Source organism: Haplochromis burtoni, unplaced genomic scaffold (genome assembly GCF_018398535.1).
Source record: "Haplochromis burtoni strain Fernald_Lab_line unplaced genomic scaffold, NCSU_Asbu1 Contig_83, whole genome shotgun sequence".
Classification (NCBI taxonomy): Eukaryota; Metazoa; Chordata; class Actinopteri; order Cichliformes; family Cichlidae; genus Haplochromis; species Haplochromis burtoni.
Genome location: NW_024582444.1, coordinates 896,359 through 920,919, shown reverse-complemented (window position 1 = coordinate 920,919; position 24,561 = coordinate 896,359). Strand labels below are relative to the sequence as shown.

Below are 24,561 nucleotides of genomic sequence, written 5' to 3'. Positions count from 1 at the left end.
CACATTTACTGCTTCCACAGGAATTAACAAGGTAAGTAGCAGCAAGGAGTTCTCATTAAAATGCCCTGATTAATTGGTCATCAGCTGGTATAAGCACCACTATTAAAGCACATGTTTTGATAGTTTGCAGATCTGGAGCATTCAGGTACAAGGTAATACAATGCCGAGGACAAAAAGCATCAGCAATGAACTTATAAAATCACTTGTTGCTGCCCTGGAAAGAGTTATAAGATCACTCCAATTCAATTTCATTGATATAGCACCAAATCACAACAACAGTTGCCTCAAGGTGCTTTATTTTATAAGGTAAGGACAATAATACAGAGAAAACAGAGAAAAGTCCAACAATCAGATGGCCTCCTTGTGAGCATTACAAACAATTTGAAGTCTGTCATCCCCCCTGAATGTTTTCACAAGTGCAAAACATTTAGGTGAATGGAGACCACAGCAAATCTACCCCAGGGTCAGACTGTACAATGCTCAGAGAAAAAAACAATGTTAAAATTCATGAAAGTAAGCTTAGAAAAAGACTGAACAAGTATAGTTTGTCTGGAAGGGTTTCCAGCAGAAAGCTTCGTCTCACTATAAACAACATGGCAGCACAGCTTCAGTTTGCAAAGCTGCACCCGAACAAACCACAAGACTTCTGGGACAATGTCCTTTACAGGCGAGACCAAAGTGGTGATGTTTGGCCATAATACACAGCTCCACATTTTGAGCAAACCAACCACAGCATGTGAGCACAAACACCTCTTACCAGCTGTGAAGCACGGTGGTGGAGGGGTGATGATCTGTGCTTCTTTTTTCTTTTTTTAAAGCTGCGGGACCAGGCGCCTTGCAGTCTTTGAGACGACTATGCACTCCTCTGTTACCCAAATGTTCAAGAGACAAACGTGAGGCCATGTGTCAGACAGCTAAAGCTTAACAGAAATTGGTTCCTGTGACAGAAAAAGGACACCAAACACTTTGAGTGATGGGACCTTAAAATCCAATTTATCTAAGTTTATCCCACATTAGATTTTATTTCACGGCGTCTCTGTAGCTTTCACAGCATCCCTCTTAAACAAACGCCCAGAGGTTTGTGCTGTGAATAAACACAGGAAACAGACTAGCCCACAGCCTGTGCGGCTCACCTCACTGTGTGACTCGCGTGTATTAGAATACAGTGGAAAAAAACAAGCAACCATCTGGATGGAAAAAAACCAGACCATTGAGCCGTGTCTGTTTCATCATGCATGCAGCGTGTACATCCGTGAGTAATGAAAAGGGATATTATTGGGAAAAAATCAGTGTAATGAGATAATGAACATACATTTGAAATGGATAAAGTAACATTTATAGTTATTTTATTTTTAGATTCCTTCAATATTATTGTTTGACACATACATTTAACACTATTTCTTCCTATGAACTGCTTCTTAATTCATTCAGTACTTACTCAGTACGAGTCTTTGGAGTCTGTTTAAAATTCATTTATACACTCAGTCCATTTAATTGAAAATTTCCAAAGACAGAAAGGGCTTTTTCCTTTTAATCTTTGATATATTGTAGGTAACTGTTTCACTGTAGGAGCAGAATGGATGAGAGATGTGAAAAATAAAACGAAACTGCATGTGAAACACAGCACAAAGGAAAAAAACTGACAGATTTAACTTTTTTGGTGGCATTAACCATCAAACAGGCTTTCATATACATTCAGCTGTGTGTTATTCCTTTGAGCTCTGACGTCTGAAGTGTAAGGTGGCGGGAAACACATTTATATCACATTACACTAAACGTGTGAATAATTTATTTGTAACCAAATCCTGACAAGGTTGGTCGTTTGATGTTGTTGTGGCATTATATACACCTCGATCGTCACTGGAAATAAATGCCTGGAAGTGAAAAGGTTTTTCTTTGGAGATTCGCTGTTGTGCAGGTTTTCAAGCTTACACACAGCTTTGCCACAGTGGTTCATAGCTGTACTGTTTCCAGATTGGCACATTGCAGTGTGCGACCACTAGAGTGCAGCCTTAGTGTGTCGAGAAGAGAGGAGGGAGCAGCTCTTATGCATTTTATAGTGTAGAGATTTTAAAAAAGACTCTTCTTTCTCCAAAATGTGTTCCTTTTTCATTCTTTTTCATCCTGTTACCGAAGGTGAGACAAACAAAGAAGTTAAAATCCACATTTTTGTTGTGATTTTCAAATTCAGTCGCATGGAAAATGTAAGTGCAACCCTACATCTATCACAGCTTCAAAGCAATAAAACGAAACATTTCTCCCGGGGAGTAAAAGATGGAAAATGTTGCATTTAAATCTCTTAGAGTAAGGACGACTCACTGGAAACTTTATTAAGTACACCTGTTCTTGTTGCTTGTTAACAATCGCCCAATCATGTGGCAGCAACTTGCACGTAGACACGCTCAAGGCAACCCGCTGAAGTTGAAACTGAACACCAGAATGGGGAAGAAAGACAGGCTGGTGTTTCAGAATCTCCTAGTTTGCTGGGATTTTCCATTTCTAGGGTTTACAGAGAATGATCCAAAGAAAAGGAAATGTCCAGTAAGTGGTAGCTCTCTGGGAGAGCATGCCTTTTTAAGTAGCAAAGGTCAGAGGAGAACGGCCAGAGAGCTATTAAAGCTGGTAGGATGGCAACAGTATCACAAATAACTGCTCATGTCAACCATGGACCCTTTTCTGGAGAAATGTGATCAACAGATCAGAAATGATCGGTGCTGAACAGTTGATTGCTTTTTTAAACAGAAAGGAATCAGAGAGCTGAATGATCTGCTGATTAGTTGTCTTTTGGACTGCTTCTTTACTCTGAGCACTCAAAGCTTATCCAGTTTTTACTACAAGCCTCGTTCACCCATTTCTCTACCCAAGCACGTCGTACACACACACTCACACAGATGGATTAGAGTTCATACTTTGAAATGCAGACGGGAGTAGCGGGCTATCACATATACAGAGCCCACTTCCTGACCTACAGCCAACCCAATCTCACTATTGAGGTGATGAGCTCACTGTCATACATCATTCTTACAAATCCTTCTTAAAGACATATTTTTATGAGCCTTTTCTATCTCATTTCACTGTTGTCCTTTATAAGCATCTTTTCCTGGTGTTCATTTTCAGATGTATCTAACTAGTTTGAATTTATTCTACATTTTATTTATTCCTCGCTTTTCTTGTCAGAATTATCATACCTAATATTTCAGTTTTCTCTGATGTTTGCAAGGAAAAGCTACTGCATAAGTATTGGCATCTGATGGCTGCAAAGCACCACGTAGCAAAGCTCAGATCATCTCAAATTGGTTTTGGTAATGCAAATTGTCTTTGAAGTGCGGGAGAAGGGCGGTGAGAACAAGGAAGCTCCTCACAGAAACACCCCAGAGAGGTGGTGGATTTGAATCCAGGACCTTCTTTCTGTGAGACAACAGTGCTCACCACCTGCTGAATCCATGTCATGAATACTTATGACAGTGCTGAAGGTAAAAGGGGATCTAACCTGATACTAGTGAGGTGTATCTAATAAAGTGTCCAGTTAATGTCTTATTGTCAATTCTTTTGGTTGCAGTGATTATCTAATGATGCAACGAGGTAATTCTTACCGAACCGTCTAAACTTTTTGAGCCGAAAGTGAGAATTTAACAGAGTAAGAATTTAATTGGCTAAAGTTGCCAAGCTGGTCAAACTGCCTAAAAAGGGTTGGCACCTGGCATAACTCATAAAGACTGCATTGTTGACATAGTTACGTGAGTCACCGATGACTCATGGAAAAAAAACAAAAATGTGCTTCAGTTGCCTCCAACACAGCCAACTCACACGGACATCTTTCTACGAAAACCAAGAAGTGCACAAGACAGAGACGTTAAATCAGGTGTGATCATCAATCACTTTTATTTTTTTTAAAAAGAAAACAAACAAACACTGAAAATACAGCTACATTTATACATGGCAGCGATATGTACAGGATATAAAAGAAATATTTTGATGCTGTTAATGATCCAGCAGTGAGAGAGGGGATGATTGTTTTTCCTTTTGTGAAAGGCACAGGAGCTGGCTGTAAAGAACAGAGTGACACGAGGCACGGCCGCGTCACAAAATACTTCCGGTAATGAATTTCCGGCAAGCAGCATTAAAATGTAGAGCGGGGTTTACACTGAAAGTACTGACTCTTAGCACTGCTCAAGTTTTATTTTTCCAGGCACCAGTTTATACTTCAATAACATCTAAAAATCCAAATCTACTCCCCTCTCCACCAATTTTCAAGTTTTGTCATGTCTTATGGGAAAGTGTCCGCTGGGACCATCTTATCTGAAGAAAGTAGGGATTTTTTTCCCCTCCATGTGGCTTCCAGCAGCACAAGCATCAAGTGTTCGTAAAATGCCTTCAAGTGTCATTCCAAACCCTCACCGTATCAAATTATAATTGGTCATATTTTAGAGAAACAATTCATATAATTTACAGCATTATACAAATAAAGATACAGTTTTAAACAAATACTGTACACTCTACAGTAAAGCACTTTACTAGGACCCCCCCAAAAAAACAACAACAAACAAATACTTTTGACAATAAGTTACTGACTATTGACATGGGCAAAGATAGGTTTGAAAAATAATTTATAGACCAGCTTTAAGGGGTCACTCCTTGCTTCTGGAAAATGCACGGGGCCCAAAAACTAGATCATTTGGTCGGCAAGTACAATTAAAATCATGTGACGATTGACGACATTTTTTCAACAAAGACAAACAAAAAAAACCCAACCAAACAAAATAAAACAAAGCCCCCAGGGAACGGCACTCTAATCTGTACATGTAATGATTAAAATACGTTAACATCTAAAAAGCAGACTGACTGATTAAAGTTTATATGAAAAGGGGAAAAAAAGAGAAAGCAAACAATACTAGAAACATTTAAATATTAACATTTTATACCAAGGAAGAAAAAAAATGCAGTAAAATTAAAGTTTAAAATAATAAATGTGATGAGTACTCAACAGACAAAGCTGCCAAGAACAAGTTTCAATTGAAACTAAACAAGAACCTTTGTGAAAAAAAGGAAACAAGAATACTTATTTTTCACAAGGAAGTAGAAAGCAAAAGAAAGGTGACAAAAAATAAAAAATAAAAAAATGTGTTATAGTAGTGATTGGATATGGGTCCTTTATCAGAAAACAACCCCAGCTCCCAGACACCAAAATACTCGCAGTATCCGTCCATCGCAGGATCGGACGACGAAAGTAAGAGGCACACAGGTGCAGTTCTGTCAGGAAGTCTACGCGGATCATTTAAAATTCATAGAGAGCTTTCCATGGCATTGGAAAAAGCTCTTGGGTGGGAAAATAGACATTTGTAACCAAACAGATAGATGATGGGGTATCCTCCTCTAAATACCAGAAAACAGAAGGAAAGACAAAACAAAAATCTCACAACTCCTGCTTTCCTTTGTTACCTTGACTTTACTTTCTCTTTGTTTACAACCTGTATTTACCAGGTTCAAATCAAAGGCCTCAAAATGTGTAAAAATGCAGTCTACATGCAACCCCCCCCCCCAAAAAATTTCTAAAATAACAAAACGGGCGCATTTAACCGGTTCCACAATGATTTCGTGTACACATGCTGTAAGGTGGGTCTCTGGGAGTTGGGGTTGGAGCAAACAAGGGCGGTAGTGTCTTTACGAACTCCTTAAAGCTACACAATGAGTAAGATGGCATCCGTCGCGTGCTGCTGACCTAAATGCACCGATGCAAACAAGCAGGGAAGGTGAACTCTACAGAAAGATGGTTAACGGACAGATGCGTCTGCACCTTCTGCTTATTTTTTCTTTCTAAAAAGGGAAAAAAAAGGAAAAGAAAACGTGAAGTGTAGCTGACAGTTGTAAACTGACTGGCTTAAGTCATAGTGATTTACACTGTGGTTCTTTGTGGCCGGATGGGGGGGTTGGAGTAACGGAAAAGGAAGCAAACATGAGAAGTGTAACATTCTTCCAGTTTACAGCTTCTGATATCTGAAAACATGAACTCATAGGTGTTTGTTGGGTCCATTCAAAGCATTTTCTCATAGGCAGCGAAATGTCTCCAGAGGGCTATGGCTAAGGAGAAATGGGTTAGAACGGGCACGTAGTGAGAAGTGGCTCCGCGTGTCTAACCATCAAGTTAAATCAGCCTCTAAAAATCAGAGGTAAGATGTGTGTCGCATTTTCTTGCCTCTCCTCCTTCAAACCCAGGGCAGTGTTCCAAGCCGCCTACACTGCAACATTTGGCGGTAACCACATGGCCAAACATGAGTGTGGAAGCTCTGCAACGCTCCCCCAGGTCTGTGCCAGTCTGCATCAAGGGCTGCTGCCTGCTTCCACGTCACTGTTGGGGGCACCCTTGTAAATTGGGGCATTGTTCTCCACGGGGAGCTCGTATTTGCGTGGGGGTGGCTTGTTGCCGCTTTCGTTGCTGTTTGTAATGCCATAGAAGAAGTAAATGGCAAAACCTGAAGGGGGAAGAAGAAGAAGAAGAAGAGGCGGATGGAAGTTATAAAACGGGCACATTAATGTGGGGCAACAGAAGGAAGGACAGGATGTGTAGTGCTCGAACGTACCCAAAGCCATCCAGACGGTGAAGCGGCACCATGTACCCAAGTCCAGCTGCATCATGAGGTAGATGTTGACGAAAACACTGAACAGGGGCAACCAGGGAAGAAGAGGAACCTTAAAGAGACAGAGGCCAAACTTAAGACACTTTCTCAGATAACATCGTAACAACATGTGCTCAAGGTGTCCAGTCAGTCTCAGAAACAACAACGTCCTGTGCTTCAAAAAAATGGAAAGTTACCTTGAAGGTGAGCGCCTCTTTGCTCTCCGGCTGCCTCCAGATGATGATCACGCAGACGGCACAGAGCACAACTAAAATAACGCACGGCACCACCACACCCGAATATCCAGCGAGCAGCTCCGGCAAACAGTTGGCCAGGATGACGCACAGGACAGTCATCAAAATCGCTGCAGGGAGAGCAGAAGATGAAGTTACTTACACTGGTTACTTCACCTAGTTTATTCTGATCTAAATCAGATGATGAGTTTGTAAGCTTGTAGCTTTCCCATGCGATTTAGTTTGTTTTCACACAGAGGAATTCTCAGCAAACTCCAAGCGAACCAAAATGCATCACTACAAACCACGTGAGTGTTCAGACAGCTCATTGCGTCCGTGCTCCGGACTGTGACAACATGGAGAACTTTATGTTCATTTCACAGCTAGCTGCTAGACCGCACAGACTTTTAGATATCTGTAGCACCTTCCCGCATTGAGAATACAAAGCATATGTGGCTATGGGGCGTTCTGTTAGGTAGTAGGTTTGGATCACATTCATGGACTGAACACAGCAGGTGTGAAACCACCCTAAAACTCCAAAGGAAAGCATATATTTCATCACACTTTATTGTTTTAGCCTTCTCGCTCACACACTTACAGATGACAGCAGTTGTAGCGTAGACAATGTTCCCAGACAGGACTGTGGGGATCTTTCCACTTGGGCAGAAGAGCAGCTTGAAGCTGAATGTCTCTTTTAGTGGCCTCTGATCCATCTCCATGTCATATTCATCGCCACTCTCCCCTCCACTCACAGGCATCTTCTCCGATTCCTCCATAAGCTTCTCCAGCTGGCTGGGTGAATTTAGGGTACCTGGCTGATACCTAGAAGCATGAATGACAGACTTAACATAGACGTCACACACACAACTGCTTCTGTTACTTTAAATATATTGCTTCCTGTTTATTGCTACTATGAAAATGAGCCCACAGCCAAGTGAGAGCCAGTAAAGCTTCCTCGCCTTCACCCTTGTTCTTTGGATCGACACGGATTATGATATAACTGTGCTTTTAAACTTATGGGTGCTTGCCAATGGCATTAGTGCATCAGCTGCTACAGAGTATTTAACACATGATTACCACTTCACAAGCCTCTGTGTGAATTTGATGGTGGAGAATAAAGGTGCTTACCTGAGAATGAGGACGCAGATGGCCACTAAAGAGTACGCCAAAAGGGTTCCAATGGACATGAGGTCCACCAGAGCTGCCAGGTCGAACAGAAAGGCCATCAGAGCTGGAAGGAGAAGTAAGACCAGATCTTAGACAGCTGCAAGCACCAAAAATATCGGTATTTGCAAAACTAGTATTGATCTTGACATGTCAGCCTGTGAGATAGGCTGCTAGACAGAGCTGAGGCAGCAGGAAGCTCTGTGAACTTGGAAAACTAGCAACAGATACTACTGGTAACAGGAGATTGATACCAGTAGTATCTGTACATTGATACAGCAAACAAAGAAACAAAACAAACAAATCTGCGTGTCCAAAACATGAAGAGAAATATGCCCAAACATAAATGTCTCTGAAAGTTGTATCTTTATCTTACCTGCAACAATACCAGAAACAATGGTAGCCAGGACAGGGGTCTTTGTGCGAGCGCTCATCTTAGACAGAAATCGGAACAGCAGCCCGTCCTCTGCCATGGCGTAAATAACACGGGGCATAGGGAACATGGAGCCCAAGAGGCTGGGGGAGGATTGGAAGTTTGCATTAACATTTTACAGTCATGTGAACATAAACATGTTAGATGTTTTGGGTTATGCCTTCCTCACCTGGTGGACAGAGCACAGAGAGAACCGACAGCCACGATGTATCGAGCAGGACCCCAGCCGACAAAGCTGAAGGCCTCGGGCAGAGGACTCTGAGTGTTCAGCTGGTAGTACGGCATCATCATGGTGAGAGCGGCAGACACGCCGAAGTAGGCGAAAAAGCAGATGAGCAGCGAGGCCACGATGCCAATAGGTATGGAGCGCATGGGGTTCTTTGCCTCTTCGCCTGAGGGAACACAAAGCAAGAGAAAGATGAGCGGGATCCCACTGGCGCGCCTAAATAACCCTTGAACGTCTTGACAAAAGCTGATTATGTTAGCGTGTACTATCCAAGGGCGGGGTTTTCCCCACACACCAGAGTTCCTGGCCTTACAAAGGAAAAGTTTTATGTAACGCAACACTCTTCAGAACCATCAAAACTACTTACTTGTTGTGGCAATGCAGTCAAAGCCCACAAAGGCATAGAAGCACGTGGCTGCACCGGACAAAACTCCGTTAAGTCCAAATGGGGCAAACCCACCAGTGCCGTATTCCTCCTTCAACCTGGGAGGCAGATGAGGAGAAACATGAAGTTAAACAATAAAAGAGGATTGGATCAGAGAAGTAAATCAGCCATCAAACACTCACTTCAGCTCCCTGCTGCCATTGGTGCTGTTTATGAATTCCCTGTAGTCGTTCTCTGTGAGGTGCCAGTTATTAGTGTCCCCTTTAACGAAGCCGGAGATAATAACGAACCCCAAAACCACCAGATTGATCCCAGTGAAGATTTTGTTCACGAGAGCCGACTCACTCACGCCAAAGGCCAGAAGTCCTGAGGGCAGGAAGTAGACGGAGACAAGAGAGAGAAGCTTCAACAACACATCCTGCTACGTGGGTGGACATTTTCATACTTCACTTCCAACAAACCATCAGTCAGCGACACCAATTCATTCTAACACTGCTACTGGCAGGCCACACTAGCTGTGATGTTAGTGTGAAAACTGTTGTCTGTTGTGCAATGATTTGGATGCAATGATCGCAATCGGCTACTTCAGCGCGGTGTGCAACGACCAAGCTGACAGCCTAATTTTAAATGAGAAAAGTACTCGATATTGGAGGTTTCAGTGGGTCATCTTTGGAAGAACAAACACACTTGTATGCATTAAAATGCTACTAACAGTAAGGGTCTGATGCTCAAACAGCTTCATGAGTTTAAAGCAGTTGAAATGAAGGCGGATAGCCCTTTATTGGACTGCTCAAGTTTTTTTTATATCCCAAAAATGTCCTTATTATTGAGCAAGTTATCCCCTCATAGCACTAAGAATAAGCAGACTCACCAGTGAGCAGCAGCACCAGGATGAGGGCGAACAGGTCCGGGTACTCTGCCAGCACCTTGCCTGGCACCGTCATTGTCATGGAGGCTTTAAAGAAGCCCGAGATCTTTTGTTCCACCAGGTTGTCAAAGGTTGAACTCCAAGCCCGGGCCACACTGGCTGTACCTAAAAAGAAGGAAAAAAAAAATACCAGAGATTATTTAAGAATATGGTGACAAGATATGACTCCTAATGTGTGGATTTCTACGGCACATCTCAGTCTAGTGAAACTGAGGCTCACCTATGACATAAGACAAGATGAGATTCCATCCTGTTATGAAGGCCCAGATTTCTCCGACTGTCACGTAGCTGTACAGGTATGCGGAGCCCGTCTTAGGGACACGGGCGCCAAATTCGGCGTAGCACAGGCCGGCCAGCATGGAGGACAGAGCGGCGATGAGGAAGCAGAGCACGATGGCGGGTCCCGCCTTCTCTCGCGCGACCTCACCGGCGAGGACGTAGACACCAGCACCCAGCGTGGAGCCCACTCCCAAGGCAATGAGGTCCAGGGTGGACAAGCAGCGGGCGAACTGGGTCTCTACACTTGACAAGTCTAGTTTCCTGCGACGCAGCAGGATTTTGCCAAAGGTGGACAGATGGCTGGCCATGTTTGCTGTGACTGTGTGTGGGCGCAGAAGCAGGCTATGCGTTTTAAATCCTTCTAGTGTGAGTGCGTGTGTGTGTGATTGACACAGCTTAAACAGAACACGTGTGACCGGCAGGTACGGGAGAAGTTTGGACAGATGGATGGGTAAGTTACTCGTCAAGTATTGCTCCCTTCGTGTTCGTATCAGCCAGGCCACAGTCGCTTCAACACAGAGATCAGGAAGTAGCAAAGGCTGTGGTCACAGAATTTAGCAGCAGCAGCAGATTACCTGTGAGGAAACACAAGAAAACAAGAGCTCAAAACAGGGCGCTATTCAGTACGAGCCAGAGCTTACGCTTCTTACAGCTTCTTGTGCTTGGCATGGTGCAGAGGGATTATGAAAACCTCGCTTTTTCCAAGTAGCAAAGTTGTTTTGTTTTTTTTCCAGGAAAGTGTTCAAACTGCCGGACAATATATCAAATCTTGCAACACAATCGCTCCCAGCTGGGCTACAAAAATAAATTGTATCATATGCAATGTCTCGGCAGGTTTTTAGGTGTGTTTCAAGTGAACCGAGGTAGCCCCGCAGATGTTGCAAACTGCACTGGAATACTACCACCACAGTTACACATCACGAGACACAGTGGGACGCAAAGGAACCATGAAGACAAAAGAAATCCGAGCGTTATACTGTTAGGCTTTAATCAAATCTCAAGTTTGCCTGGACAAATAAACCTTCCATGGTGCACACCCCGAAAAATAATAAATTCTTTTGATACAACACCTAACCTTATTCCTCACCACTCCCTTACTGCGAGAAAATACCAGGAGTCAACTAGCAGCTAGAGCTAGACGGGGAAACGCCTGGGAAAGTGTGTGCAGTGGTGATGGGGGTTGGTCAAACGGAGGACTACAACTACATAGGTTCCAACACAACCTCGTGACAGTGCCGTTTCACTAATCAGAATGTAATACACTGTTTTCACTGTTACATGCATTATCAGTGATCTGATTGAGAAAAATAACACAATGAACCACCCCGAAGGACAGTTGTGGGTTGGTTTGCCAAGATCTCACAGGGTGAAAGATAACCATTACACTAGTTTCTTCGACACACAAAAGCAGCTTCATAACATACCAAGGACACTTTATGCAACATGTAACCTAGACAGACACTGTTTTTCTGTTTGTCTGAGGGGGACTGGACACGTTTTTATTGGCAGAAGCAGGAATGACGTCAATAACTGAGTGAATGTAACTAAAAATCTGGGGTTACTGACACGTGTACATGTCAAAAAAGTGAGTGAAGGTCGAGGCCTGCAGTTCAACAACCTTTTGGTCGGTACATACACTGTGTGTACAAGCAACACCCTGAACACTCCCAAAAAATGTTGCTTGACCACCTTCAGTCTTATTTAGATTATTCAGAGTTCTCATACTGCCGTTTGAGTCTGAAGTCTTGCTTTGTAAAAGTAGTTGTATTAGTAGCAGCAGTAGTAGTAGTAATTTGATTATCTAAATAAGATGTCTTTTACTCCAAATGGAAAGCAGAAGAGAGAGAAATCCATGTGCTTAAAACTGGTTAGACTGGTTTTGGCTTTACGCAGCACTAACAAAATGCTAAATGTCAGTCTTGCAGCTCTTGCTGAGATTAAAAACAAAATAAAACTGATCGCCAGCAGCCAGGACTCACTGTCGTGCTGCTAACTCATGCAAGCTTTTCAGAAGTAAAGTGTCACTTTGTGGGGTTAAAGCTGTCAGATGTCCACAGAAAAGCTACACGGAGACCAGAGATTTGCAAATCGAGAAGGGTGTGCGACAGAACGACAGAGTGTGACTTGCAGGAAGTAGCAATCACACATTTGTCTTGTCTAAAATGGCTCAATGCATCATGTCGGCGTGTTGTTTTTACACCCTTTTTTTCCCCTTGGACCTGGTTTCTGCAGCGTCACTGAGATTACAGAGAAATATTAAACTTTACATGTTAGATGTACTCACTCTCTGTTATTTACAGTAAACAGTCTTGTACGCACATGCAGGTCCACGAGGCAAAAACATGCTCAGAGCAATAAGAACGCTGTAAACTTTTATCTTATCAGCAAAATACTACACTTGTATGGTTAATCATTAACATTTCAACAAAATAATATACTGGACCAAGGTGAAGGATATTGCATCATGAGGCATATCTACTTATCCAAAAGAACAGAAAATACAAAAACATTGAGCTTCTTGGTGATTAAAAGCTCACACAACTCATTAGGGCAGGGTTTGACAAATTTAAGTCCAACACTGGGCCCACAGGCCGCACCTTTAAACTATAAGATTTGACAAACAATAATCAAGAATAAATAATAAAGAACAATCAATGAAACATTCTTTCTTGGTGTGCAACTGATCTGCAGGTTCTCCAAGAGAAGGGCTGAAGTCAGGACTTTGAGGGCAGAGCAGCGTTAAAAGCTACGCATCTGAGGCTATTACTGCAACGACACCCGATTCTTTCCCATGTCAGGCCTTTCAGTTACTTCACAGATCAGTCTGTAAAGAGGAGGAGATGTGAAATCCTAACCCAGCGGCAAAGATCGGACTGAATCAGCGGCACAGCGAGGACGGCCACATCAAAAACGCCCTTTAATGCCTATTAAGTGTGTAAAAAACTGAAGACGGAGAGCCACACAGTACCATTTTGAGCAGTGCTGTTTAAGTGTTTTTGTCCTCCACCTTCTGTCCAATGAGCTTCAGGGATAAAATACATTTATAAAAATAGGAAAAAGGTCCCCTGCTCACATCATGAATGTATTAAAATCTCTACTGCTTAGGGTGAAGTTCTCAGAGTGAAATTGAATCCATGCTTAGAACGTGACCACTAGAAACTAAAAGAAAAGAAAAAAACAAAACAAAACAAAACCCAGACATCAATGGGAAGCTTCTGAAAAACTGCAGATGCTCAAAAGAAAAAAATCAAAAATATGACTCGAGAAAAAAAGAGAATCGAGAACTACGGCATGTACAGTGGACTTTTGAGGCTTGTGCTTCTTTATCTTTCTGCCTTGAGAACTTATTTCAGGTGTACAATTTCATAAAAATGAAAGCAATGTACATTCAGCTGTGGCAGCATTATGATCCAATTTTAGTCTTTTTCCTTTTCCCCAGCTCCCACGATGTTTCAGCACAATGACAATATTCTATTAATACTGCAAAAACAACAGAAACGGACTATCAAAGCATTTCTAGGCTTACTATTTCAAAAGAGAATATCCTGTCTGGTACAGTTAAGTGTTGGGAGAAAAAACTCAAAACACTGTCAAACAATGAAATAAAAACAACACAGAGAGCACCTGATGACTGCCATAATAAACACTCTCCCCTCTGAAGACTGATGGGAAACTGGTACATGGTGGAAAAGCTCCCACTCCCCACTTGGTGTGACATTCCAGCAGCATTTCCCACTCGCACACCAGGAACTGAGATCTAAGGTGCTCGGTGTCCTGTCAATAAACATTTATTACCAAACTACTGTGCCCGACCGGCCTTAGATCTCCTCGGGGGTTCACCCAACGCTACACGGGACCCTTCAGTGGGGACAATGGTACCGGGGAAAAGGGAATGATTTTTCTTCTTTTTAGGACACACATACACATACACGTGCGCTCTTACTGTTTGAGCATAATTAAGGGTGGTCGCATTAAAGCGAGCCACCATAGCCCCGGATGCCACCTCTGTCACGTCAGCTTGTTGCTAATCTTTCCCTTGTGGTTTTCACGAGGGTGCCCGTTTGTGCAAGTGGGGCAGGTTGTGTGGAGGTGTGGCTCACAAATGTACCCTCTGCATGTTCCACTAGTCCACACACGCCTGTATGAAAGACTAACGTTATAACCAGCAGGGTTTTTTTCCCTCCCTTTTCCGCCCCCCCCCATGCTCCTGCTATTAAAGTGAAAACACAAGCATTTCCCTGGAAAGCCAAAGATGATGCGTGAATCTTGTTGCCAAGATTACTTCTGAGTTTGTTATCGCTTTTTTAAAACTAAGCTTGAGCACGGTTGTTGTTTTTTGAGGACCAAACTAAAAGGCTCTTTATGCTGGGGGACTATGACCAGCAGCAGCTCTGGCCAACAACAGTCCGGTTACAACAGGCTTCAGGGATAATAGTCCTGTTACTTGACTTAGCATTGGCGCAAGTGCTTCCAAGGACTAAGAGGATTATTTGAAGTAGTAACAAACCTGCTAACCTCATTACAACCTGTTGCTGCTCCTTATTCTATCCTCATGAGCAACACATGGCTTTGTTTTGACTGCCACTGTTGACAAATAACCACTGCTGCTGATAGTGATACCGAGTCAAGCTGTGTCTTCACTCTATGCTGCTCACTAGTTTGTGAAATCCACTGCTGGATTTATATAGCAAAATATTGCCAAAATAATCCACATCTTTAGTGTCACTCCTTAAATATCAACTTCAGTTAATCTGTGGGGTGCAGCAGTTGAACAAACACCAAGTTCAGCTCCCTGCAAAGTGGGGCCGGATCTATTTGGAGTGTACACTGCATCGCGGCTTGCTCTACATCCTCTCAAACACGACACAGTGTTTTTATTTCCCGGCTGTTTGAAGACAGGAACAGTACATTTAGACTCAGGGACAATAAGGATGATATGAGGTGCACAGCGGGTTAACAAAAAGGCCGAGTGACGAAAGACAAACCATGGAGACTGAACTGAACAACCCCACAGATCACCTGGCGGGGAGACCACCCCTCTTGCCAAAAACCGGACTCGCTGTGAAATGGAATGTGACAAACCGAGAGCCTGCCCGCTTTCCCATGACCACTGCCAACACCATTAACATCATCAGATATGACAAGAGCAGGACAAAACTACCAATTTGTCACACACTCACGCCGAAATGTGCCGCATTGTAGCACGACAGACGTGCAATCTTTCTTTAGTTTGGCAGCATTTGCACCCCCACCTCCCTTCCCCTGTTATTGAATGTTTTTATTTAACCATAATCAAAATGTTCCCAGAACATGTCACACGAAGACCCTTTGATGTGGACTAGCACACACCCTTCCTGCAATGACACACACGTGCACACAAAATTTGTGCTTCACTTCAATTTATGAGCATTTCATTCAAACAACCAATAATGAGAGAAATCATTCACTCTGACTATTACAGCTTCACACTGCTGCAGTTTATCGAGTACACCCTGCTGTAAATCACAGCTCTGATGGGTTTTGTTGACTCTGAGAGATATTAGTAATATTTAGTTTGATGCAAATGGCGTGAACAAAACAAACAGAAGGAAGCGTCCCACAGAAACTGGACGGATACCTCTGAAAAAACAACATTGAATTGAATAGCAACACAAATCTTACAGCTCAATTTCTTTATTGTCCCACAAGGGGAAATTAGTTTAGCAGCAGGATAAAAAAAATAATGTGTTGTTATGAGTTGCTATGTGTTGTTATTATATTATTATACTAAAAAATGGCGACTTTATTGTGTTTTTTCAAAACCGAATTTCCGCGATCTCCGTGGTCTCCGGATTTTTTTTTTGCCCCCAAAGTAACGTGGCATTCTGGTACAAGGTTATACAACCTGACCCCTTGAAACCACAATAACGCAGTCAAGCAGGTGTGAATACTCTCGACACACACTCTTATCCGTGTCTACACCCTTGTCTCCAATACAATTAATGCAGTTGATCATTAGTTACTCCAGCTAAAGCTTGGCTTTCAACTGGCTGATGCAACACAAATGGCACACCTTCCCGAGGTGACATTACCCGGAAGGAGGACATCTCTCCCTTTGCCACTCGCGCACGAGGTTACCAGAAAATAAATAAATAAAATCACGAGTTTAAAATTTGTTTTACCCACGAGCAGTGCTGACGTTGTTCAGCTGTCCATATGGATAAAATACCCCATCTGTCAAGCGACCGAAACACCACTGACCTATCTACGTGGCTGGGAAGCTCTCGTGTGGTGCCAGTGTTGCTTTCAACAATATAGGAAGTGCAGCAATTGGCTTTAATACATTTCATACCTGACGCAAGAAAGCGGGAAATAGCGGTGGTTTTAACGTTGGTGATCTTTTTAAGTGCGGCGTTAGGGCTCAGGCTTGGATTTAACAATCTTCTGGATAACGTTTGCACATATAAGTAAATATTGCATTGGTATTCAGTGATTAGGCTTTACAAAAAAAATCTTACAAATCGAGTTCTTGCAGTGGCTCTGATTGGGTGTGCTCAGTTTAAATATGCACGTGAACTAGCCAAGTTGTTATTATTATTTTTAAAGATTAGTGTTCTTTGAGAATAATACATGCGATTCTCAAAAATTCGGCGCTACGGGGGTCTTTAAAAGCACCATTTACGGTCATTCCAAGTCTCTGTAGCACGCTAGTAGCACGGCGTGCTAGCCCACCACGACCAAAACAATGAATGAAAACCACGATTAATAACACGGATAAGCGTCCGAGTGTGCTGAAAAGAAGATGGAAACCAATTAAACACATTTTCCACAATGGTCGCCTTTCATTAAGTTTCTTGTTTCTGCTCGGTTTTCCGGGTAACGTTTCGCGCAGACAGCTGACTCCCCGCTCAAATGACAAATTAAAGCGGAAAGTACAGTGAATAACCGGGACACGTTTTCCACGCTCGGTTAGAGAAAAAACACATTGAAATATTTGACTTTAAAACATAATAAAGCTGCTCAAGAACAGTGTCGTCCTGGTCTTGTTCAACATTGCGCCAATTACATCCGACAACACACGAGGAGGATTGCATCAGTTTACTATATCGTAAGTACAAGCTCGATTTTAGATAGAAAAATGTCACTACAGTACATCTTAGATTAAAAACGCGTTTCTGTTGTGTTAAACAAAAGCCGACGTCGTTACCTTTAATGTCTTCTGGTGGTTTTAAAGTGAGTGGAGAGAGGAAGAAAGACGACAGATAGGAGTGCTGGCGTCGGAGCAGATGACGAAACAACCCGCTCGCTAGTGCGGTTTTTACCAGTCGCGAGAGGATGTGTACAAGTGACGTCATTACAAGGTGGAGCTTTCCACTCATGAATGGAAGTTAGATGTCTGTACTTTCTGAAAACACAGTAGTGAAGTAATCTTTACATATTAATGTATATTGTATACTTTTATATACTTTATGTCGCCTACAAGTGCTTTACAGACCAAATATCGGGATAAACAGAGAGACTGTATATGAGCGCATGCTGTAGTAGCGATGCCCATATTCGGACGCCCCTCGTGGAAAGCTATGTATAGGCTGTGACTCCGACCGTGCACTATATCCGCTGCTGCTTTGTTTCACAGATTAAAAGAAAAAGGGGGGAAATATAAACAATTTCTTTCATGTGTATGTGCACTTGGTGACCTGCGCATTCTTGAAGGTCAATGGTGTCAAATAAAGTAATTTTAGCTCGAGCTGCTCTTATGATACACACTTATTTAGGTTTAATTATGCAATAATAATAATAATAATAAAAAATGTCATCTCACATGTGGCCTGATGAAATTCAGATAATCAAATTATGTTTCTCTGATAGTCTGTTCGCTGCCTCTTTGCAGTGTGTGTGTGTGTTCAGATAATCAAATTATGTTTCTCTGATAGTCTGTTCGCTGCCTCTTTGCAGTGTGTGTGTGTTCAGATAATCAAATTATGTTTCTCTGATAGTCTGTTCGCTGCCTCTTTGCAGCGTGTGTGTGTGTGTGTGTGTGCACTGCAGTTTACAGTGTGTAGCTGCATGGATGAGTGCTGGTTTGTGTGGCATCATCTGTCACGTCTGATGCAACGTGAAGACCGAGTCTCATCAGAATTAAAGAAATGCCTCGCAGAGCAAAATTTCTGAGTGGTAGCTTTGAAAAAGCATAGAAGATAGCTCAGTATTGCATCAGGCGGACTTTACAGTATAATACTGATCTTAGGAATGGCACATAAGCAAAATATTTCCACTGCTGTGACACGTGTTTACATCCTAACCCTCTTCTTGGACATGAATGTCATGGTAACTTGGGGCTTTTAAGTTTGTTTGTTTTTTTTATTTGTTTTGTTTTCTTGTTAATTGTTCTTTTTTCACAGTGGAATGATTGTACAATATACAAATTTTAAAAATAGGAACTTTGTCTTTTAACTTGACGATGGCAAAGCCTGTTCTCATTGGTGAGGAAAGACTTTGTCAGCAGATTCTAAACAACTGCAGATTCAAAGATCATCAGTTCAAACAAATCTAAGTGTGAGATATTTGGATGTGTCACCACTTTGTTAAGATCTGGAAGAAAACCCAAACAGTCACGCTCAGATGAGAGGAAATCGATTAGGATGTTCAGAAACAACCCAAGAACCACCAAGGCTCAAGTCTGCCATTATCTGGAAACTGTTGGAACAGCAGCATCACTGTTCACAGTGAAGTGAATTTTGTAACACCAGGGGCTGAAAGGGTGCCGACCAATAAGAAGACTCATTCCAAAATTAGAATTTTCAACTTCAAGTGAAATTTCTGTCTGACCGCATGAACAAGCCAAATGTCCTCTGGAGAAAAGTTTTATGGTCAAATGAGACAAAGATTGAGCTGTTCACAATGAAAAGAAGTATGTTTGGAGGAGTAAAGGTAAGGCTTTCAAACCTAAGAACACTGTACAAACTGTGAAGAACGTTGGTGGTAGCATCATGTGCCTGTGTTGCTGCCAGAGGTACTGGTACACTGCGCAAAGTGGATGGAATAATGAAGAAGGAGGACAACCTCCAAATTCTTTCCTTAACGTCAAATCAACAGCTAGATGCTTGAAACTTAGACACAACTGGATGTTCCAACAGGACAGTTTTTTTGAATGTATAAAACAGGCTAATATTAAGCTTCTGTAATGGCCTTCCCAAAAGCCTCAGCCTCCACCCTGTGGCTTAAAAGCCAAGTCAGTGCCAAAAAAACAGCCGATTTAAATGAACTTAAAATTAACCAATGTTGCAAAGAAAACCTGTCAAACATCGAGCCAGAATTATGTCAGAAGCTTGTTGATGGCTCCCAAAAACATCTGGTCGAGGTGCAACTTTGCTAAGGGACATTTAAATAAACATTAGAAGAGGTGTATGTACATATCTGAGCCTGTATGTATACATTTGATCTGAAGTGAATCAGAGAAAATCCAAAATAAATAACTTGTGTCCTCAATTGTTGTTTTGTAAAGTCATTCATAGATCCACTGTACAATCGTTCCACTCTGGAAAAAGAACAATTCAAAAAAATCAATGGAGCCCCAAATTACCATGACATTCATACTTCATACAAGTGTACGTAAACTTTTGACTACAGCTGTATTTAAATATTTCCTGATCTCTGACTTGGACATATAATGTTAATGTCAAATGTTCAGGAATCTAGTCAGTGCAGCATTTTGGCATTGCTCCTCTACAAATTTGATATAAAGGACTAGCAATAAAAAAGGGCCCACCTGTAAGGTTTTAAACTTTTGGTTATGTTATGATTTTCTGTTGACATTTATAGCACCACCGCCACAAACCAAATGAACTGAAAAGGTGTCTTTGGGGCTCCTGTTGCTGTAAATGTTTGTTTTTGTTATACTGGACACAACAGGAAAGAGTCTATGTACAGAGCTACCTCTTGCAGTTTCTTCCTGTGCACCCATTGCTCTCGCTGTCCGATGGCACTATAGTAGCCACTCGTCTCACCTATTGTCCTTACCCAGCCATTGTGCTTTGAGTTGCTCTTTCAATTTACTTCCACTTTATCAAGCTAACCCAACTGGGTGTCTCAGCAAATACAACAAGCGTCATGGCTACAAACTGGGCTCCACAGTTAAAACGACTAACCAAACACCACCTAATCCCTGCTTTGGCCCTGCGTGCCCATCCTGTCTGCACACTATCATTACTCAGGACAAGGCCAACACTTCAAAGCTCACGTCTTCTATAGGTCACTGTGCTCACAGATGAGGAAGGTCATGGCCGCTGCATGCATGTCATTGTTCAGGCACATTCTTTAGTTCACTAAAAGATTCTAATTTTGGAACAATTTTAACATCTATTGTGAATCTTTTGGTGAGTGAGTGCTGTAATGTTACATTTAGTGTAACAGGTATAGAACAGCACGCGTGTCACACTTAAAGAGGGATTTTGTATAATTTACAAATAGCAGACCCTCTAAAAACTGTAATTTAAGAACGCAAAACTCTGCACTGTTAATCAAACACTGGAAGTGTTCTTTTACCAGCCTTGTGTAGCACACAGGCTGTGCTCTCTATGAACCTACTGGACTTATTTTTATTCATGTGGAAACAGTTGTGTCTAATTACAGTCATGCCTACTTTGGATCACCTGCAGCTCACAAGATTCTGGGACAACGTTAATCCACCTGTGGCGAGAATTTCCCTACGCCGTTTAATCCCGGCATTTCCTGAAGAACAACCTCAGCAAGAAAACGATTAGAGGACTTTAAAAACCGTCTTAGGTAAAACCTAAAACGACTTGTATGCATACATGCATACACACTTACATGCTGTTTTTTCTCTGCTTAAATTTTGTTTATTTGTATCAACATTGTGGCAGCTTTGTGTGGTCATGTGTGTCACAGATAAAAACAAGCTTTTAGGTCACTGTTGCTTATGCTAATGAGAATTACAAACACCCTGACAAACCTTTGCTGAAAGTAGTCTGGCAGTTTGAGTTCCAGTTTTCTCCAAACCTGCAGTGTAAACTGACTACAACTAAACGTTATACACTCCTTGGCCACTTCATTAGGTACAAACTTAACTGCTGATACAAGGCAGGATGGATCCATGCTTTCGTGTTGTTTAAGGCCATTTTTTCGTTTACGCCAAATGGTTATCCTACCATCAGAATGCAGCAGAAATCAAGACTTAGGCAATCTTCTCTTGTCTAATTTTGGTGAAAACTGTAGGCTCAGTTTCCTGTTCTTAGCTGACAGAAGTAACACCCAGCGTGGCTGTAGTCCATCTGTTTACTTTTGATATCTTGTGCATTCAGACATGCTCATCTGTATATCTTGGTTGTAAAGAGTTGTCATTTTCCCATTTGCATTACTTTTGCATATCAGCTCGAAGCAGTCTGCCCATTCTCCTCTGACATCAAGAAGATACTTTCATCCAGAGAATTACCACTTGCAAAAGTCTTTTGAGCCACCCTTAATTTCTTTATATTTTACTAGGAAAACAGGAGTTCTACCAAGCTTAAAAGTCAATACTTAGTGTGACCACTTTATTCTTCAACACAGCCTGAACTCTCTTAGGCAAGCTTCGTTCTAACTTCTTTATGCGGCCTTCTGGACAAGTATGGTAGTCTTCGGGCTTCTTGAAGGCATTTAAAGTTCTTCCTTGGATGTTTCTGCCTTTTGTAGCATTCTCTGTCAAGATGATCCCACAATGCTTCGATAAGGAGGATATCTGGGCTCTGAACCTGCTTTTTTGTGGTTTTCTATCTATGCTTTTACAACATTAGCAGTGTGTCTGGGATCACTGACATGGGGAAAAACAAAGTGGATGCAAACCTGAAACTTTCCAGATGGTATTGCATGGTGGATCAAAATCACCTTGAACCATAGCTTTTACCGTGTTTTACAGATGGCTGCAGAGTCACTGTTGTACCTTTTCCTGACAATATGTACAGAGGACGTCATATTGATCATCTCCTTTAAAACCAGAAATCTTTTGTATAATATGGCATAACAAATTACCTGCCTTTTCTCCCCATTTCCTTTTCTTAAGAATGGCCTCTTGACGGCCACCCTTTCACCAAGACATGACGAGGCCCCAGCGAACAGTAGATCGAGCAACTGAAGCGTCAGATGTATCTCTCAGGTCCTATGTCAGGTCTTTGCTGGATTTCTTATGGAAATTACTTTCACAAATTATTCATTTCTGCTTGTTTTTTTTAAACTGCCACCATTTTTTCTCATTTTTTAAGGACACACTGCATGCCATAATATATGCTAAGTTTTCAGCTAATAGCTGTTTGCGAATCACCTTGATGCAAAAATGCAATTTCATGATTGTCAGTTTGTTTTCATACTTAACAAAAAATTGGGAACAAATGTTTTTTTTGTGCCAGGTTGCTGGTAACAAATTGGCTAAAGATACCCTTTAAATTGGCTTTCATGTGTAAACAACACTAGCTCATTGGGTTAGGTGCCTTTTTATGCTTGAATTAATCATAGCTCAGTGTTAAGTAGTTCAAAAACGAAAAGAAACTATTCCCTGTAAATGTAGCCAATGTCCTGGCCTTTCAGAAATCCTGAACAACTAATCCTCAAGTCCACTTTAAAAAAAAATGACAAGAACAAATCTAAAGATATAAAGAATAACTTAAGACCTGCCAGCCTACAATCATTTAATTTCCTCTGACTTAATCTTGCTCACGGACCTGACTTTTTTTCCCCTGACTTTTGCTCCCATTTCTCTGCTGTAAAAGTCAAAAGAGACAGCACACAGCAGGCAGCAGGAAATTTAATTAGTGGACAGAATTAACAATGAAGTTCCTGCAATGATGGCAACGTATTAATACACTTCACGATAATGCTGAGAGAAAGAAGAATACAGGTGAAAAGAAAAGAAAAAAGAAAATCAAGCCTAATTTTATAGCTCAATAAACCAGATGCTGTTACTGCCTTTAAACAATGAATGTCTGTTCATATAACAAATCTCTTATCACAGTGCTTAGACATGGTTATTTGCCCAACTCAACAAGTATTTGTGAAACAATCCTGTGTAAGAGCATGTCCAGAAATATCAAACTCAGGGGAGAAAACAGCGACTGGAGTGACTGGAGTCGCCATCATTTTTATGATGCTACATGTTGCTTGACTTTGGGAGGTTATCATCAAAATCACATCTCAGCTAGCAAAAGAAAACAGGAGCAAGAAATTACTTTCTTTTTAAAGTAATCAAATGAAGGAAAAAAACAAAAACAACAAAAAAAAAAAAAAACAGACATTCCAAAAAAACAATCATTGTAAACAAAAACAAACAAACAAAAAATGGCTAAAAAGATATATGGTTTTCCTCACTGATTATTAGATCAAAAATAGTGTACATACAGTAAGTGGAATGACTGAATGAAGATACAACATCAAACAATTTATACATTGGATCTCTTAAGTTTCATTCCAGGAACAGAAAGCTGTGTTTTCTCTACATCGTTGACACTTATGAGGTCTGACATCAGCTTTATGACGTGATGTAGAAATAAATGTACACGGGGCAGGTGCAGCAGACTGTACCGTCTTTGCAGTGAGAGAGAAAGAGAGAGATTAAAACAAAAAACATGAGAAATGATACACCAACGTGCAATCGACAGTGTTCTTTGACTGACACTCTTTTAAATAGAGCCTAACGATGCACGCCGACTAATGTGATTATCTGCAGAAAGCATCACATGATGACCAGATGAGGCTGGGTCCATACAGTATGACAGCTCCTGTTCTTTTGCATCATTTTTCACCAACTAAGCTTTTCTCAGATCATCATTACTTTTTAAACGTTTATTTACACAGGTAGTCCCGTTGAGACTCAACGTCTCACTTACAAGACAGACCCGTTTAATCTGTACCATGCAGTTTTTAGAGTTGCTTGAGCTTTACAGCTTTTACAGTAAAAAAAAAAAAAAAAAAAACCCACTGAAAAGAAGTGCAACACTGGGGTGTCTGTCATTTAATAGTAGTATAGATATATAAGGCAATAATAAGGAATTACCCTGGACGTGCAAACTTCTACTCTTTACTTGCATCGGGAGAACTATTTCTACTCTAAAACCTTTCTGGACTGAAAGATAAGTGACTCTTATTCAATCAGTCAGGCAGGTAAAGAAGTTGTGATTGCAAATCTAATACAAGCTTAACATGGTACATTACAGAGGAGGTCATGCAGTTTCCATAAGCGAAGTGCTTTCCTGAGCTTCTGCGCAGCACATGCCACCAACAAGCATCATGCAACGTAGTTGGGTTTTTTTTGTTTGTTTTTTTTTTTTTTGGG

General features: G+C 41.6%; 2 protein-coding genes across 2 annotated transcripts in view; both read right to left on the bottom strand.

Annotated features, from left to right (window-relative positions):
• Window positions 1-3,853: 3,853 nt before the first annotated feature.
• slc7a3a (solute carrier family 7 member 3a) lies at window positions 3,854-17,581 on the bottom strand. Its single transcript, XM_005926381.3, has 12 exons — window positions 17,449-17,581; window positions 10,204-10,837; window positions 9,927-10,088; window positions 9,238-9,421; window positions 9,038-9,153; window positions 8,614-8,836; window positions 8,388-8,527; window positions 7,976-8,078; window positions 7,446-7,669; window positions 6,812-6,978; window positions 6,579-6,687; window positions 3,854-6,470 (listed from the first exon to the last, which is right to left on the bottom strand). The coding sequence occupies exons 2-12, from the start codon at window positions 10,568-10,570 to the stop codon at window positions 6,319-6,321; spliced, it is 1,947 nt and encodes a 648-aa protein (XP_005926443.1). The 5' UTR covers window positions 10,571-10,837; window positions 17,449-17,581; the 3' UTR covers window positions 3,854-6,318.
• A 5,440-nt stretch (window positions 17,582-23,021) lies between these two features.
• snx12 (sorting nexin 12) overlaps window positions 23,022-24,561 on the bottom strand; it is a 5,844-nt gene continuing 4,304 nt past the window's right edge. Inside the window, exon 6 of the mRNA XM_005926385.3 lies at window positions 23,022-23,813. The gene's annotated coding sequence lies outside the window, so the exon portion shown is untranslated. The remainder of the gene's footprint in view (window positions 23,814-24,561) is intronic.